The 18,739-nt window shown below is 45.4% G+C and overlaps 1 protein-coding gene across 1 annotated transcript in view; it reads right to left on the bottom strand.

Annotated features, from left to right (window-relative positions):
- Nucleotides 1-739: 739 nt before the first annotated feature.
- The window catches only part of GABRR2 (gamma-aminobutyric acid type A receptor subunit rho2), a 40,295-nt gene continuing 22,295 nt past the window's right edge, over nucleotides 740-18,739 (bottom strand). Inside the window, exons 3-9 of the mRNA XM_005889289.2 lie at nucleotides 12,359-12,426; nucleotides 10,473-10,696; nucleotides 9,327-9,409; nucleotides 9,008-9,148; nucleotides 6,739-6,891; nucleotides 5,471-5,667; nucleotides 740-1,763 (exon numbers count right to left, since the gene is read on the bottom strand). Of these exons, the coding sequence (XP_005889351.2) occupies nucleotides 1,452-1,763; nucleotides 5,471-5,667; nucleotides 6,739-6,891; nucleotides 9,008-9,148; nucleotides 9,327-9,409; nucleotides 10,473-10,696; nucleotides 12,359-12,426 (1,178 nt within the window). The 3' untranslated portion in view covers nucleotides 740-1,451. The remainder of the gene's footprint in view (nucleotides 1,764-5,470; nucleotides 5,668-6,738; nucleotides 6,892-9,007; nucleotides 9,149-9,326; nucleotides 9,410-10,472; nucleotides 10,697-12,358; nucleotides 12,427-18,739) is intronic.

Raw genomic sequence — 18,739 nt, 5'->3', positions numbered from 1 at the left:
CACATTGAACCATTTTTGTTGCGTGTAACATTTTTAATGATACATAATCATATATCACATCCTTGACCAGTCCTTTCTCTGAGGGCTGTGTGAAAATATAATTATGTCTTATTCTTCCTTTGGATCCCACTATGTCTAGTGTAGTGAAAAAAAATGAAAGTGTTAGACACTCTGTTGTGTCCAATTCTTTGAGACCCCATGGACTATAGCCCATCAGGCTCCTCTGTCCATGGAATTCTCCAGGCAAGAATACTAGAGTGGGTTGCCATTCCCTTCTCCAGGGGATCTTTCCAACCCAGGGATAAAACCCAGGTCTCCTGCATTGCAGGCAGATTCTTTACTATCTAAGCCACCAAGAAAGCCCAATATCTAGGGATGTTTTTAAATGTCTGTTACATGAATCTTCTAATGACTGGAAGCAGAGTTATTCACATTAACAATGAGGAATTGACAAGGATTATTGTGTAGTACAGGATTACCTCGACAAAAGACAGATTTGGGCCTTGGCCTCCAGCTCTTGGGAGGTAACTTCTAGACCCCTGAACTGTCCTGCCTGATAGGAGGGTCTTTGTTCACCTGGGGGCCTACAGCCATGCCAGATGGTCTAGGCTAACAGTTTGATTTATGATGGGGTCTTGGGCTGAGGGTTATCAACTCAGCCTCTGGAGGAATGGGAGACTAAAAAGGTCAACCTTTTAGTGGAGTCAACTGTATCCAGATGGCCATCCCCCCAAAAAAACTCTGTATCTTGATGAGTTTGGGCAGTGTCTCCCTGGTAGGCAATATTCAGTACATATTGTCACATATTGCTGAGAAAAATAAGCGCTGGCACAGGGTGGGTATTTAATGAGTGGCTGAATGGATGGATGAAAGAATGATGTTCCTTAATACTGCAAAATCATAGGAGTTGCCAGACTCACTCAGGTCAAATCATTTCCTGTCTGGGATCTGAGTTTTCCTTTTTCTTCTTTCCTAGATAGGCACTTAATCCAGGTGTAGAGTTTACAGATTTTTTCGTTTTCATTTTGAATCCTCATTTCCTGTCTCCTATCAAGAAAGCCCCTAAGCTTGCCTTTCATTTTCCTCTTTCCTCTATAACAGAATCCTAGGCCTTATAAGGGTCTCAGAATATTTATCTGGAAGGCATTTGAGCCTTCATTCACACACAAGAACAGAAGAAGACAGTCCCAGAGAGGCAAGAAGTGGGACACAACACAGAAGGAATGATGAGCAAGCCCACGAGGTCTGGGGAAGGGCAGCTGGAGGGCTCCTGGGGTCCTCCAGGGGCCAGGATGCTGCTCAAGGTGGTCCAGGAGCTGCTCTCTGTCTGTGAGGAGACATGGTCAGCAGGTCCACGTGTGGGCAGCTTGCCAGACCCCATAGATGTCCATATCAGGCAGGACAGTCCAAGGGTCTAGAAGTTACCTTCACCAGGCATGGCCTCGGAGTCCCTAGGCAAACACTGACCAATAAATCAAGTTGAAAAATATGTAGGAAGCTGGGAATATCAACCGGGAGTATTTGTCGATGGCGTGGGTGTTCTGGAAGATGCGAAGACCCACCTGGCCCTTCAGAAGCCCCTTCTTCCTGGAGGAGCTGGATTCGTTGCTCAGGGCCAGGTGGACCACTATTTTGTCTTGTCTTTCTTCTTCTGGCAGAATATGGCTTCTCGGGTACCCAGCTAGGCTGTTGGCCTCGGACTCACTGTAGCTTCCATCTAGCATCATGGTTCTCGAGTGAAGCATCCCACACATGCATGGGAACTGCAGGCAACAAACACAGGGGGAGATGTCAGGCACGTTTAGACCTGGAAGAGGTCCAGATGAAGGGGCCTGGCTGAGAGTATAGCCCACGGCTATTTGGAACCACAGAAAGCAGAACTAGCAACATCTCCAGAGATCACTTTGTCCAATGACTCTCTACCCTAGCTGCATATTAGAATCACCTTGGGAGTGCTTTAAACTGGGCACACCCAGGCTCCACTCTAGACTAATTGATTTAAGGCTCTCAGGTTATTCTACTAAGCAGAATCACTGATCTAGTCCAAAAGCCCTCAGTTGCAGAAGCAAAAACTAAGAACAAGAGAAGCTTTACAGCTCTCCTGGGATCAGACAGCTGGTGTCAGAATCAGGACTTTAAATCCATATATTCTAGTTCCAACCTGGGGCCCCCACCTCTGTGTATAAATACAAAGATGATTAGGTAGGAGAATGTCCTTATCTTAAAGGGTTACATTTAAGGTTCAAGAATCATGGTGCCTGCCTGTTATGTATATTTATTGTTTTATTTTATTTTTTCTTGGATAATCCTCTAAGTATAATTGATTTACAAGGTATAGTTTCAGGTATAGAACAAAGTGATTCAGTTATATATATATAAGTATGCATATGCAGATAGATATATATGAGACCTTTTTCCGAGTCTTTTCCATTATAGGTTATAACAAGCTACTGAATAGAGTTCCCTGTGCTATACAGCAGGTCTTTGTTTATCTGTTTTATATACAGTAGTATATATCTGTTCATCCCAAACTCTTAATTTATCCCATCCCCCACCAGCCCTTTGCCCTGTACTTTTAAATGGTTCAACTGTACTGACAAAAAAATATGTTTATATGAGAAAAAGCTCACACAAAAATGGCAAAATGTCAGCAATGTTGGATGGAGGGGCAGGGTGTATGGATGCACATTATCCCATTTTTTCAACCACTTCTGCAAGTATGAAAATGTTCATGAGAAATTATAAGGTGGAGGGAGGGAAATGGTTTTACTTAACTCCTCCTCACAATTTGAGTCAGCAAAGTTGGCATCCGTTAACGTTTGGCTCATGAGCCCATATTTGTTGAATGAAGGCTTTGCCATATTTTAAATGACTCTATACAGGAAAGTCCAATACTTTCCTGTATAAACTCCAAAAGTATTTAAATATAATCCAAAGGTATTTGATAATAATCTATGTACAGATTATTAAAAATTTAAACAAGGATTCACATACCCAAGTAAAAAGGATTTGTGTTTGATTGATGCTGGACAAAGATATGATGCTAGCCAACTGACCATGGGTTTATTCTCAGTCTGTTGGTTGTAACATGTTTCAAACTCTGCTCTCAGCCCTGGTGTGCCTTTTCTATCTGGCAAAGTAAAATAATAATATTTCACACCCTATCTCCTATTGTCATGGATCTTGACATTTGTATATTTCAATACAGATGGATACCAAGAGGCATTAGGATACAAAAATAGATGAAAAAAATCAAAATTACTTGAAGTATTTTTACACTTGAAGAAATCTATAGTTTGGAGAGCTGTTTTTTTTAAATCAGGCATGATTGTTTCATTATAATTTCTATGTCTTTTCCCATCAGCAACAATAATTAAGTAGCACACTAATATATTCCTAGAATAACATAAATTTTAAGGATAAGGGTTAATAAGAGGTCATCTATTCAATTCTTTGCATTTAGATATAATCACACCCAAACTTGGTAAAATTATGAGATATTTTTATATCACTGGGGACTTCTTTTTTTAAGACACAGGTCTTTACTCCTTTTCCTTGTTCTAAGCTGAAATTCTGTCTGCTAAAATAAACACAGACTTTTAAGATTTTGAGTTAGAATCAGGTGATGCTCAAGATGATGGAAAATCTCTATTTCCCACATCAGCTCATTTCTAAGAAAAATTAAGTGGCTCTTGGCACACTGGGCAGGTCTGGATAATCAGCCAAAGAATTTGATCATGTACAGTGGAGCAGACCCTGTGCCTCCATGCTTTGCCTTCCAGCTTCAACCCAAAGCAGCATAGAGCCCCCTCTTGAACCTGGGTGAATCTAGCAGGCTCTGGTTAGACTTGCCGTCTGCAGAGCAGAAGCCAGACTTCAGTGGGCATCAGAATTGCTCAGGAACTTGTCCGAAATGCCAATTCCAGGGTGCCAGCTCCAGAGAATCTGAATCCATAGGTATGGGGTATGCCTGGAATCTTCATCTTTAGTAGGCTGAGAAGGTGAATCCAGGCCCCTTTGGGAACCTTAGCTCCACTGGGGGCCATGTTAACAGTTGTGAATAGTGATTTCTCTGTGGAGCAGTGAGAGAGAGATTTCATGTCTCCCCACCTCTCCTCCAGCAACTATACCTTCTCAGCCTTTCAATCACATGTTAGACAACAGTGGAGAGCAAGCCCTTACTTCCCGGGTTTCTGTTCCCATAGACAGGGAACTAGACTTGGGGCCAATGGTCTGTCCACTGATGACTTCCTCTTTGCTCCTTAGACAGCATCGTATCATCACGGCCCAAGACCAGGCTCATCATATGGTAATGGGTTGATGATCTGCCTGAGAACATGTTATATGAGGTTAATAGATCATAAGTCCATATTTGTTAGAGGAAGGCTTTGCTACTTTTTGAAAAGCTCTCCACAAGGAAAGCCTAACAGAGTATAAATCAAGTGCTTAAGTAGAATCAAAGCCATTTGATAATGATCAATGTACAGATTATTGAAAATGTGAACAAATACCCAAAATGCTGAAGCAGAAAAGTTATGAAGAGAACTTGAAATGTGTATCTTAAACATTCTAGCATATTTGAAGACACCCTGGAAATACTTAGCAGATATATTGTGGAATTGAAAGACTATTTTTGAAAATGCAACACATCCTCTTTGCCTAAAATTTAAAGCTTTCTTATGCAAAGGAGCTCCCAGACACCTAGACATGCATCAATGTAGGATTTTTCAGTCCCCTAATCTCTACATCTTTCAGATGAACATCGTTTTTATTAGTGCAATGATTAGTAAGGATTTGGTAACAAGTTGGCATTTTATTTCTTAACATGATTAATAAGAGTCTGTGTGTGAACAGAAGAGACTTTCCCTCTCTGCCCACGTGCATTGCCCTGAATTCCCCATTTGCATTCCATCTCATGGTATACTTTAGTGTGGTGCAGTGCTGTGTAGATAGCACAGTATTTCCAATGAGCCTAAAGGCTAAAGTCTCAGGATCAATGGGCCAGAGAACTGATAAATATGAGTTTTTTATTCTAGAACTTTCCTCTTGTCTGCTCAAAGGCCATGGAGACATTTTCCCTAGACATGCTCAGGAATGATAGTGAGACTTTATGTGCATCTAGAACCATACAATTTCAAAGTAACTTTCCCATACATTATTGCAAGGGTGTTGTAACCCTTAACAGTAACCCTGGGAGGTAGGTGGGGTGAGGATTCTGTTATACTTTTTTAAAACAGATGAGGAAACTGAGGCCCAAAAGAAGTGGCAGAGCTGAGATCAAGAACCCAAGTCTTTCTAGTTTTTGTCCAAAGACTAGCTACTTTCTGGGATCCGTTGTGATAGAAGCTAGAATATTCTGAAATGGATCCTCCTCCTTTTGCACAAACATCTCCCTTTTCTCCCCTCCCCGCTATTCTCATCCAACCAGCAGCATGGACTCCAACAAGGAAATGAATGAAACTTCTCTCGCCTTCTCCTGCAGCTTCCGCTCCTTCCGCTCCTGCACGGTGGTCAGGTAGTTGACAGCCGCATACTCCAGCACCGAGAGGAACACGAACACGAAGCTGACCCAGAGGTAGATGTCCACGGCCTTGATGTAGGACACGCGGGGCATGGAGGCGTTCACGCCCGTGATGATGGTGGACATGGTCAGCACCGTGGTGATCCCTGCAATGTCCAGCTTTAGTTCAGCCTCTGTCAAGCGTGCATGGCTGCCCCATTTTACATTCTCTCTCTCTCATATCCAACCAGAAGTGCCCTTGGCAGGTTTCCACCTCATAGAGGTGTGAGGGTCTGCTCCAAAGCAGCCACCCCGTTCTCCTCCTGGGCCACTCCCTTCGTGTCCCCTTTTACTCTGAGCCCCTTGGAGCTGGGGGTCTCTGTGATGTGACTGCCAAGATCCAAGGTGCATCCCAGAGGATCTGCTCAGATGTACGATTTAAAACAGTCACTGTGAAAATCGACTATACTTCAATAAAAAATAATTTTTTTAATTTAATAAAATGTAACTAATTGAATTTAAATTTAAAACTAATTAATTTAATTTAATAAAAATTTAAAAGCAGGGGCTAAAGAACCCCTCTCAAGGAACCTTCCCAAACCTCAAGAAAAGAACACATCCGCCCTCCTCTGAGTCCAGAAAGCCTGTCACACCGGTTTCTTCCTCATTGTGCCTTGCTGGTCAAACCCTCTTGTGTCTCAGGGCCCAACCTGGTTTTGTCCAAATTGACAATGATGAGGTGCAAGTGCTGACTCTGACACTTAGGGGCTTCCAAGGCTAAGCCACAACTCCAGGGAATGCAGCCCCCCTCTCCTTCCAAGAAATCATGAAACATGGGTCCTGCTCCCAAACTCTGTCTAAACAAAGCCAACAAGCTAAGTTTTTGTATTTACATAGTAAGTTTGGGCATTTGTCGAATTGCCTCATTTATCAAAGTACTGAGCTCTGGCACTACCAGTGGTGCAAGTCCACATCCCAGAAAAGTGCTCTCTTTCTGAAATGATTTGAGCAGAGGTGGTGTGGTTTGAGCTTCCTGAGGTTTTCACCATGTGGTCTGGGAAACTGAGGGCAGTGTGGAATTGGAAAGCAAGAAGTAAGAGGAAAGTTCGCTCCTCTGACTTGGACAGACCATCACTTAAGAACTCTGAATGGTGGCTTTTACTTCTCTACATGGTGACTGGTTGAAAAAGAAAACAAAAACAAAAACCACCCTGCCACACCTTATCAAGTGCTTTTACCCAGTGAGACTCTGGCGGGCACGGCTCTGCGGTCGATCCAGAAGGACACCCAGGACAGCATGACCATCAGGGTGGCGGGAAAGTAGGTTTGGAGCAAGAAGAAGAAGATGTGGCGACGCAACGTGAAGTTGATGTACAGACGGTTGTACCAGCCTGTGGGACACAGGAAGAAGCCAGTGAGAGCCCATCACAGTGGCAAAAACAAACTCCTTTCCTGGGAGCCCTTCTTTCCCATCATCATATTCATCTTCAGCAGAAAGGTAAAAGTTCATGATTGGTTGCCTTAGTACAATAAGCTTCCTTTCTAAAATCTAATCCCTCTGAGCCTCAGTTTTCTGGTCTATAAGCTGGGGAGAATATCAATATTATCTACACCATAGATTTGTTAGGTAGACAGTAGTTAATTCATATAGAACACTCAAAACAGCAGCACATAATGAAAAAGAAATTCTTTAAAATGGTTTTAGGGGCTTCCCTGGTTGCCCAGAGGTTAAGACTCCACACTTCCATTGCAGGGGGCACAAGTTCTATCCCTGGTTGATCCCACATGCTGCTTGGTGCAGCCAAAAAATAAATAATTTGTTTCAAAAAAAGGTTTTAGAAAAGAGTTTATTTAAACTTGCCAAGAAGAGATGAGAAAAGAAGATTGTGTGCCAAATACACATCAGAGCAGAAGAGAAGAGAGGGATGAAGGTGAGCACCATGGACATGAAAGGCTGTCCTGACACCCTTGGCTGGGGCTCACTCTTCCGCACTGTTGGATGTTGTGGACAGAAGGGTGGGGCTGGAGGCAGGCGAATGGGGAGATAGTGGCCACGCAGGAGCAGACAGTAGCACAAAATCTTCCCACACCTGGGCCTGAGCTTCTCAGCACTGGGACAGGAAACGTAAGGAAGTGAGAAGTCTTCTATGGTCCTGTGGCTACTGCAGAGCTGTATATTGTATAAAGGTACGTTGAAGTCCTAACTTCCACCACCTATGAATGTGACCTTACTGAGAAATCAGGTCTTTGTACATGTAATCAAAGTAAGGTGAGGTCCCTTTGAGTTAAGGTGGCCCATAACCCAATGACAGGGGTCCTTAGAGAAGAGGGAAGTTTGAACATAGATACACAAAAACACGGGATTCCCTGGTGGCTCAGATGGTAATGCTCTGCCTGCAATGCAGGAGACCTGGGTTCAGTCCCCAGGTTGGGAAGATCCCCCAGAGAAGGGAATGGCTACTCACGCCAGTATTCTTGCCTGGAGAATTCCATGGATAGAGGAGCCTGGTGGGCTACAGTCCACGAGGTTGCAAAGAGTCAGACATACCATGGACACACCAGAGACACAGGGAGCCACATAAAAATAAAGGCTGAGGTTGAAGTAATGCTATAACCACCAGGAGCTGATAGGAGGCAGGGAAGGATTCCTTCCCAGAGCCTTCAGGAGGAGCAGAGTGCTCAGGCTTCCAGCCTCAGCACTGGGAGTGAACACATTCCTATTGTTTCAAGCATCCAGTTTGTGCTACTTTGTTAGGGTGCCCCTAGGCAACTATTTACAAGGGCTGATTGTGAGGTCAGAGAAGAGCTCACAAATGGACGCTCTCAAAACTTCAAATATGGACCCAGGGTCCAAGAAGAGGTCACACTATACATGAGAAATGAATCTATATCTCTGAATATAGGTTGTAAATACATTTCCTTGGAAAGCTATCCATCTATATCGTTAAGTCAGATGAATCAGTTTATAGAATTATGTGTAAAACCTGACTTTTGTAATATTACACTTTTGTAATTTTTCTAAGGGCTTTCCAGGTAGCTCAGTGGTAGAGAATCCACCTGCCAAGATTAGAGACACCAGTTCTATCCCTGGGTTGGAACAATTGTCTGGAGAAGGAAATGTCAACCCATTCCAGTAGCCTTGCCTGGGAAATCCCATGGGCAGAGAAGGCAGGCAGGCTACAGTCCATGGGGTCTCAAAAGAGTCAGATATTACTTAGTGACTAAACAACAACAATTTTGTAAAATGACATAATTTTGTAAAATGACATAATTAATCAGGATGTCTGCAAGGATATTTGCTGAATTGTTCAGAGTGAGTGCCTCCAGCCATGGGATTTCAGAGGGCAGCAACTTTTAAATCCTCTGCATTTAAGTGCTATTTTTGTTTTGTTGCACTATGCATTATTAAAATAATAAAAAAAATTCTTTTCATCGGAAGGGGGCCAAAGAAGCATTCTCATGTGTTTTCTTCCACATGTGAACCCAACTGCGGCAGAAGTTAGCTACCTGTGCTGCTGTAGAAGGCCAGTCTGGAAGTGGTGTGGAATTTCTGAATCAGAAACTGAGATAGGGAGATCTTTTCGTCCGTTTTCAGGGATTCGTCCCCATTCTTCCAATATAGCATCAGATCTTCATCTGTATATGCATCTTTGGGGAGAGGAAAAGAAGTTAATTTGACTCCTTGTCTTCTGAGGCAAGGTGGAGCAACAGGGCCTGGGGGTAAATAGGTCTTATCTCTGGCAGGCGGTACTCAGCCTCAGAGTTACTAAAATGGCACAGGGAGGGAAGAAGGCAAAGATCTGTCATTACGAATACAGATACTTACAGCTCTCCAGCTCCAAAGAACAGGTCTGAGAATCCAGGGGAAAGTGGCTGAAATCCATGTTGCACATGGCAGTGACCGTAATCCTAGAACCCAAACAAACGTGTCGGCTCATGCAGTGACCTACTGACTCGCTTGTCTACCCATAGTAAGGAGGACACAGACATGGCCAGGAGCAGCTGCCTCCTTCCAGAAGCTTGGGAAACCCAGGTCTCTAAGTTAACTTTTTGTTTTTTTGGAGCACCATGTGGCACACTGGACCTTATTTCCCCAACCAGGGATCGAACCTGTGTCCCCTGCATTGGAGGCCTTGAGTCTTAACCACTGAGTCCCTCTAAGTTAACTTTTAGAGTTTTATCTTCTGTAGATGGTGGTATTTGCTCTGCCAATGCCAGCTCCTGAGGGTGTTGGTTGTGAATGACCCACACTGACACCTCCCCCTGGCAGTGTTCTTATCCAGAGAGCCACCTTCCCCAGAGATGCCCGGAGGTTATGCCTCCACAGCCCCCACTCAAGGTTATTAGCATCAAATTCTGGCAAACTGCACAGGCAGGCCAGGAAGGTGGGAGATAAGACTGTAATCACTCAAGTCAGCCCAGAAGGCATTCTATGGTAGCACCTATTGAGCAGTAGCTATTGCTGTTTTTCTAATGTTTATTATTAATAAACATTGATAATATATTTGATAGAATCATAGAATCATAGGCTGTCAGAGGTGGAGGGTGTAAAGAAGGTCATTGTCTCTTTCAATTCATTCAGGCTCAATTAGTTTCCTAACCCAGGCTTAAGATCCCCAGTGATGGGGAAGTTACCACCTACTATGGTGGCCATTTCATCTTTAGAGAGTTCTGTTATCAGAAGGTTCAGACCTTCCCATGTATTCCACAGACCCAACCACAGTGGCAAACTCTCCAGGGCCAAATGGACAGACCACACATTTTGTTAACAGAGGGTTGTTTTTTCTTTGTGGTGGTTTTTTAACCCGAAATTGAATAGCTAATTCATTCCACAAATACTGTTTCCTTACCTCCCATGAAAAGCACAGTGTAGCTCTGACGATACGGTGGTAAATCAGCCAAACTTTCCCTGGCGCTGTCCACACGTATTAGAATAACGTTAGACAGAGACCATGACCCCGGGGACAGTTACCTCATGCTATACAGCACCTGCCCATCTGGGAACACTCTCAGCATGATGTTGTCTGTGGTGGTGTCATGGATGAATGACCTTTTGGAGTGAACAAAGAACACATCAGGGACCCAGATCTTCTTCACCAGCCGGCCGTCGAAGGTCATACTCTTGTTGCTGGCACTGGGGAAAGCCAGCCGCTCATCCTTCCAGTAATGCCGCAGGTACAAGGTCATGGTGAAGTCCTGTGGAGCAGGGGTAAGACCAGACAGAGATGCCTTACAAAACTCCCTTCCTGACCGTCCCTTCCACCGCCATGATGGATGCCTCAGGCTCAGCCTCCAGGGTCTGGGTGACAGTCCACTGTCCTGCCGGATGACAGCCACTGCTGCCACAGGAAAGAGAAGGACTCATTCTCGTGCCTTGTGAGATTGGAGCCCAGGAGACTGCACAGCTCCTCCTTCAGGCTTTGCAAAGGGAAAATAGCAGCTGTGATGCCCTCTGGCTGGCGTGGAGCCAGCAGGCCAGGATTTCCCCAAAGCCCTGCATGCTCACCAATACCTGTGCACACACGGCTCCTTACCTATTGGCTAACCATTCAACTCAACTCAGTAGACACTTCCAGAAACCTGGACAGTCAAGTGTCCCATTTAGGAGGATTTCTTAGATTTGTAAGATCTTTGAAGGCAGAATTGTGTCCTGCACACCACTGAATCTCCAGACCCTAGTTTAGTGCCTGGAAGAGCAGAGAAGTGGATGCTCAATAAATATTTTCAGGATGGAAAAAATGAAGGGAATGAATGGATGAAGAGATAGGCAGCAGTGTAATTTCAGCCTGGAAACTTATTCTGTTAACAAGTGTTTCCATGGTTGTGTCTTAAACTAAGAGTGAAGCCCTTACACCGCAGCCAGAGCTAAGACACAAATGCAGATGAGTCTTCTGGGAGCAGGTGGAGGAAGGCTGGAAAGATGCCTGTGATGTTGGGCTCAGAGTGGATGCCCATTTCTGCTCTACCAGCTACACCCAGACCCCTCCTGCCTGTCCTGCAGGCCGGTCCCCTAGAGGTGAGCACCAACCAGCCCATCTCTTCAATCCTTCACTTCCCTCTTTTGTCTTTCTATTTGCAAACTCCCTATTTCTTCTGCCTCAGAGACCTCGGACAAGCCCTTGCTGTGCCCTCTCCACCGCTATCAGGTCTCAGCTGAAATGAGACTTCTTCAAAGAGGCTCTGGTGACCACCCAATCCTGCTGGACACCACCATAGAGTGAGAGGCGGGCACTGGTGATCAGAGACCTGCAGGACTTCCAGGTAAACACATACACCTTCTGTGCTCCTCCGAGTGTGGCTCGTCTGACCACTCACATTACTTGAGGGGTGTGTTCAGAACAAGAAGTGCTGGCTCTCACTCCCAGAGACTGAATCTGCAAGTCTGGTGTGGGGCCTACGATCTGCATTTAATCAACATCTCCTCCCAGGCTGGGGCTTCCCAGACAGCGCAAATTGGGCAAGAACCTGCCTGCCAGTGTAGGAGAGGCAAGAGTCTGGGATTCAATCCCTGGGTCGGGAAGATCCCCAGGAGAAGGAAATGGCAACCCACTCCAGTATTCCTGCCTGGAGAATTCCATGAGGAGTCTGATGGGCTACAGTCCAGAGGGCCATAAAGAATCAGACACGACTGAGCGACAGAGCACCCTCCCAAGTTATTTTGACCCATGAAGCTAGAGAACCCCAGCTCTAGATTTCACTGCACCTGGGTCAACCTCCAAGTGCCAGTTTTATCCCCTCCAGCTGTGGCCCCGCCCCCAGGCACAGCCAGTACCAGTGTGACCCCACCCACCACAGGCTGCCACAGGACAGCAGCCCTGGCATCCTGCACCAGAACTGCCCACCAAGGACCCCGCGTACCATGTCCACCTCGGAGATGCTGTCCAGGCTCTCCACCTGCACGTCCACGCCCACCGGGATGGCAGGGCCTGCAGAGGGGCAAAGACAGCTGGTTAAGTTGCCTTCCACTGGGTGGGTATACAGCTCCAACTGCCTTCCATGGGGACCCTGAGTAGAGCTGCAATGAGGTTTTGAGCAGCAATGAATTCCATGGGGGTTTTCTTACTACTTCCTGATGTGTTGGGTGCCTAAGCTTTCTCCATGAAGGCTGGGACTGTGTCTACCTTAAGTGTCTTTCTTGGGTCACATGTGTGTGTGCTAAGTCTCTTCAGTCGTGTCCGACTCTTTGTGACTCCATGGACTGTAGCCGGCCAGGCTTCTCTGTCCATGGGATTCTCCAGGCGAGAATACTGGAGTGGGTTGCCATGCTCTGCTCCGGGGTATCTTCCTGATCCACGGATCGAAACCACATCTCTTAGGTCTCCTGCATTGGCAGGCAGATTCCTCACCACTAGCACCACCTGGGAAGGCCAGGGTGGGTGTTAATCTATGCATGTATGAAATGAGCTGGATTATGTATGTTATGCTTCTGTGAAATGATTTTTTTTTAGATTTTAATATCTATTTAAATTTAATCTTAATATTTTAAACTATTTAGTATTTTAAAAACCTCTTAAATGGGAAAAACAAAAACCCTGTATCTGTCAGGCATATTAATGAATGCTGTTCCACTCACAGGTAAAAGATGTCTTTGAGAGCATCAGGTAGCATCTGGACAGGGCCTTCTGAGAGGAAGGCACTGTCTGGAGGCCAGCCTGCTGCATCTGGGGCCACTGGGCCCTGGCAGTGGTGGCAGGACCGGGGCATGATGACCCACAGTGGTCTGAGCTGGGAAAAACTTAGGGTGGCGGTGGGAGTCTGGGTCTCAGGGAATGGAGACTGGGAGGGCCAGGGACTTTAGCTGAGGGCAGGGAAGGAGGATCAGATATCCTAACAGGATCTGGTGGGTCAGGACATTGGATGGACTCACTGATTTCCCCAAACCTCTCCCGGTAGGTTTGCTAATACTTGCAATCTTACCATAAGAGATTTGGGGTTTTTTGACTGAGCATGATAGAATGAGAGCATTTTAGTTATTACTGGTGGGATTTCATGGCTATTTTCTGTGTTCTTAAGCATGAACACAAACGAACACATACACACTGCTTTTTCTTGTCTGTCATACCACATGGCTTGTGGAATCCTAGTTCCCTAGCCAGGAATTGAACCCCGGCCCACAGCAGTGAAAGCATTGAGTCCTAACCACTGGACTGCCAGGAAATTCCCACTTTTTATTTTTGCTTTTCCCCTCCCAGATTAATTGGGTCATAAGCTGATCTTTTTATTTTCCTATGCTTTCAACTGATGGCTCAGGTCAGGGCCCATGAAAGATCACTGCTCTGACAGCCAGTCTTTTCTTATTCCAGGCTCCAGGTAGAGTGGAATGGCCAGTGTGAGGCAGAGGCCCCCTCCTCAAGGCTAACTGCTGGTCTTTCTCTCCTGAGGGGACTGCAACATGAGGAAGGGTCTGCCGGCAGCCTGGCCGGGGTCCCTCCTCCCAGCACCTAGGCCCCTGTACCGGACCGTGTGCTCCCAGTATCACCGTGGGAAGCAGGGCTGTTTAATTCCTTGTCCTCTGGATCTCCTTTACCCCTGAGACATTAAAACAGCCCAGGGCCAGAGCTCTTCACCCTCCCTTGAGCCCTTATCCGCTTTCCCGTGCCCCCTTTCTATAGAGCACCACATAGCCTGTAATGCCCGGTTGTCCCAAAAGCCAAAGGGCAGAAATAGTAGAGCCAGCACCCTCTTTGGACCCACTTCCCTGTGCCCTGGTTTTCAGATAATGAGTACAGTGTTTGACCAGTGGCTGGACAATTTCCAGATAAAAAACGTCAGCTTGCTTGGTGCCTGCTGTCTGAGAGGGTGTCTCTCTGTCCCCAGGGCCTGCCTTGCCCTCTGTAGCTCCAGTCGTTCTTTGGAGAGAAAGTTGATAAAGCCTGGGAGGGTGAATTCAAGGCTATGAGGTGTTGCCCATCCGGGAGGGCAGGGCAGGTGTCAAGGATCCTGGGCTGTTGGAAACCATCTGTGTTTTCAGGAGGCTCCAAAGCTACATTCAGGGACTTGCACCCCCAAGCTTGAGTGGGACCAACAACTTGCCTTCCTTGGGCCCAGGGCAGTGAAGGTCACGTGGCCACTGACTGGCCCAGGAGCCCAAGGCTAACACTCCATCCCCGAGTTCTCCTGAGCGCTCCATTTTGTCACCCTTCCCAACCTGATTTTTGAGAAATTCTTGCAAATTACTGGCCTTTCTCCTTCTTCCGTGAACAATTTTATGTTTTTAGTAAGACTAAGCCCTATAAGAGTTAGAAAGAAAATAGCCTAGTGAAGTCAACTAGGCATTCATGTCTTGGCTCCAGAACACTGATGTGGGTTTTTCAGGTTTAAGAAGATTGAAGATCCCGCATGCGGCAACTAAAATCTGGCACAGCCAAATAAATAAATATTTTTTTAAAACTAGGAATACATATATAGAAATAAATTTAACAAAATATCTGAATGTCTTCTATAAAGAAAGCTATGAAGTACTGAGAGAAATGAAAGACCCAAGTAAAGGAAAAATAATTTTCCTGAATTGGAAGAGTCAATATTATAAAGATATTAATTGTGTGTTTGTGTGTTTACTTTGCCAAAAAAGGTCCATCTAGTCAAGGCTATGGTTTTTCCAGTGGTCATGTATGGATATGAGAGTTGGACTATAAAGAAAGCTGAGTGCCTAAGAGTTGATGCTTTTGAACTGTGGTGTTGGAGAAGACTCTTGAGAATCCCTTGGATTGCAAGGAGATCCAACCAGTCCATCCTAAAGGAGATCAGTCCTGTGTGTTCACTGGAAGGACTGATGTTGAAGCTGAAACTCCAATACTTTGGCCACCTGATGCAAAGAGCTGACTCATTTGAAATGAGTCCCCGATGGTGGGAAAGACTGAGGGCAGGAGGAGAAGGGGACGGCAGAGCATGAGATGGCTGGATGGCATCACCGAGTCAATGGACATGAGTTTGAGTGAACTCTGGGAGTTGGTGATGGACAGTGAGGCCTGGCGTGCTGCGGTTCATGGGGTCGCAAAGAGTCAGACACGACTGAGCAACTGAACTGAACTGTGTGTTAGTTGCTCAGCTATGTCTGACTCTTTGAGATCCCATGGACAGCAGCCCAGCAGGCTCCTCTGTCCATGGAATTTTCTAGGCAAGAATACTGGACTGGGTTGCCATTCCCTTCTCCAGGGAATCTTCCCAACACAGGGATAAAACCTGGATCTCCCACACTGCAGGCAGATTCTTTACTGTCTGAGCCACCAGGGAAGCCCAAAGATATTAATTACTCCATATTAAACTATAGACTCAATGCAATTATAATAAAAATCCCATTTGGTTTTCTTGTGGAACTTGACAAAGAGATTATTAGGAAATTCAAAGTTCCAATAACAGTTCTTCTTGAAGGAAAAAAGGGTGGGAGGATTTGTTCTACCAGATATCAGGATTTGCTATAGAAATACAGTAATTCAGAAGTGAAGAACTAGGACTCCAGTGGTTAGAATTCTGGTCTTGCAATGCAGGGGCTTCAGGTTTGATCCCTGATGGGGGAACTAAGATCCCATGTGCCATGTTGTGCGGTCAAAAAATTTTAAAAAAGAAAAAGTGAAGTACCGGTATAAAAATGGACAAATGAATAAATGGAACAGAGTGGAGACTCCAGAAACACACACACACTTACAGACACCTGACTTTAGATATCACTGCAGATCACTGGCAGAGAAAGCAATGGCACCCCACTCCAGTACTCTTGCCTGGAAAATCCCATGGATGGAGGAGCCTGGTAGGCTGCAGTCCATGGGGTCGCTAAGAGTTGGACACGACTGAGTGACTTCACTTTCACTTTTCACTCTCATGTACTGGAAAAGGAAATGGTAATCCACTTCAGTGTTCTTGCCTGGAGAATCCCAGGAACGGGGCAGCCTGGTGGGCTGCCATCTATGGGGTCGCACAGAGTCGGACACGACTGAAGTGACTTAGCAGCAGCAGCAGATCATTGGAGAGGGAATAGTGTCTTCAATAACTAATGCTGCTGCTGCTGCTAAGTCACTTCAGTCGTGTCCGACTCTGTGCGACTCCATAGACGGCAGCCCACCAGGCTCCCCCATCCCTGGGATTCTCCAGGCAAGAACACTGGAGAGGGCAACTAATGCTGAGACAATGTATATGTGAAAATCATGCAACGTGCAGAACAACTCCAAGTGGACTGTGGATTCAAAGGCAAGAGGCAAAACAACAAATGGCAGGATAGCAATGGTCTTCTTCATCCAGACACAAAAAGCCCTTAAGAAAACTCACGGCAAAACGAATCCTTTGGTGTTATAAGCCAGGACAGTGGTTGGCTCCAGTGGAGAGAAAGAGACTTCTGGAGTTCTGGAAATTCTGTTTCTTGGTCAAGGTGCTGGTTTCAAGAATGTGTTCACTTTTTGATAATTTACTAAGCTGAACAGTTATGATTTGTGTACTTTTCTGTATACATGTTGTAGGTCAATGAAAAATTCTGATCAAAAAAATCAAGGACTCTTATTTATCAAAGACACCATGGAGAAAGTAAAAATAAGCTACTGAGTGGAAGATATTCACAGTACATGTGACTGGCAAAGGGCTCATACACAGAATATAAAAATAACTCCTAAGAGTTCCATTAAGAAAAAATCATATAATCCAGTACAAAAAGGGGCAAGAGATTTGAATAGGCATTTAACAAAAGAAAACCAATAGACATGAGAAAGTACACAGTTGTGTTAATATTTCCCTTAGAACCACAATGAAATATTAATACTATCACCCAACAAATCAGGCTCATATGAAAGAGCAACTACACTAAGTGTTGATAAGGATACAGAGCAACAGGAGGAGCCTCATACATTGCCAGTGGTGGGTGCAAATTTGTACAATCACCTTCGAAGACATTATCCAGCAAAATGGAAGCTATATAAAACTCATGACCTATCTACAGAATAGGAAAAACTACATATGGTATATTCTTAGAATGGAATGTTACATTTACATTCAACAACATGGATGAATACACTTTATGAAAATTTCAAAGAGGGTTGCATGGCTTGCCTTTCCTCCATGGCCCTTTCTGCTCCTTGAGAGCTTCTTAGAAAGTCTGAGTTAATTTGAAGACTGAATTAAGTTGAGACTCTTTCTCATGTTGGTGGATATAATCAAGCATTTTGGTTTGAAAACAGACCTGACTTTTTTCATGGTGAGCACTGCCTCCTGTGCAGCAGTGAGTGCCATATGGCAGGCATTAACCATCCACCTGGGGTAGGGTAGTGCAGGCTGGACTAGATCAGGGCTCTCACTTCCACAAACCAGCATCAGCATCACCAGGCACTTGGAGATGCAATCCTTGGGTCCCATCCTGAGCCTCCTGCCCCAGAGACATCACAAGTCCTGGAATGATGCTGATCCATTGTCACTTTTGAGGACACTGGACAACTGACCTTTAATGAAACTCCGGAAGTGAGGTCTTATAGTGTCCCCTGTCCTGGTTACCATTTTCCTCTTGTTTTCAACTCTTCCACTGTGCTATCTCCACCAGCTGTCTCCACTTCCTGCTCATCCATGCCTTCCTTCCCCCCTTACACTTGCTGAGCTGAGGAGTCTTTTTTTCCTAAGCCTTGCTTGGCTCCCTGACCTCTCTTCCATGATCACTCTCCTTAGTAGAAACCCCCTTCCTTTTCCATCTCTGTGACACAGCTCTTGCCTGGCCCCTTCTCTTCTCTGCAGACACTCAGCCCCTCCCACAGCCAACTTGCCTCTTAAAGCTGATGATTCTCGGTACTTCCCTGGCATCCAGTGGTTAAGAATCCATCTTCCAAAGCAGAGGATAGAGGTTCCATCCCTGGTCAGGAAACTAAGATCCCATATGCCACAGTGCAACTAAACCCACAACCTCTGGAGCCCGAGCACTACAGTCAGAGAGCCCAAGTCCCACAGTAATGACCCAGCATAGCCAAGATTAAAAAAAATAAAAACTGATGACTCTGTCCATCCTGATTCCCATCTCTGACCCAAACTCTGACACTGTTGTTGTTAAAGTCTAGAAGGAGTCTCCACTGGATGTCAAACCAAGTTCTTAAATTTAACACCCTTCAGGTGCATAGTGACTTCATTGGTCACCAGGCACAGGTGAGGTCAGGGAGCAGAGGAGTGAGAATGCCCAGAGGGGATTGTAGAAAAAAGGCTGTCTGAGGAAGAGGCTAGGAAAAGAAGGTTAATTTTAGGGGAAGGATGAAACAGTCCCCCTGCTGAATTTATGAT

The sequence above is a fragment of the Bos mutus genome, chromosome 9 (assembly GCF_027580195.1).
Source record: "Bos mutus isolate GX-2022 chromosome 9, NWIPB_WYAK_1.1, whole genome shotgun sequence".
NCBI classification, from domain to species: Eukaryota; Metazoa; Chordata; class Mammalia; order Artiodactyla; family Bovidae; genus Bos; species Bos mutus.
Note: the sequence above shows the minus strand (reverse complement) of the source record. Positions and strands in the feature narration are given on the sequence as shown.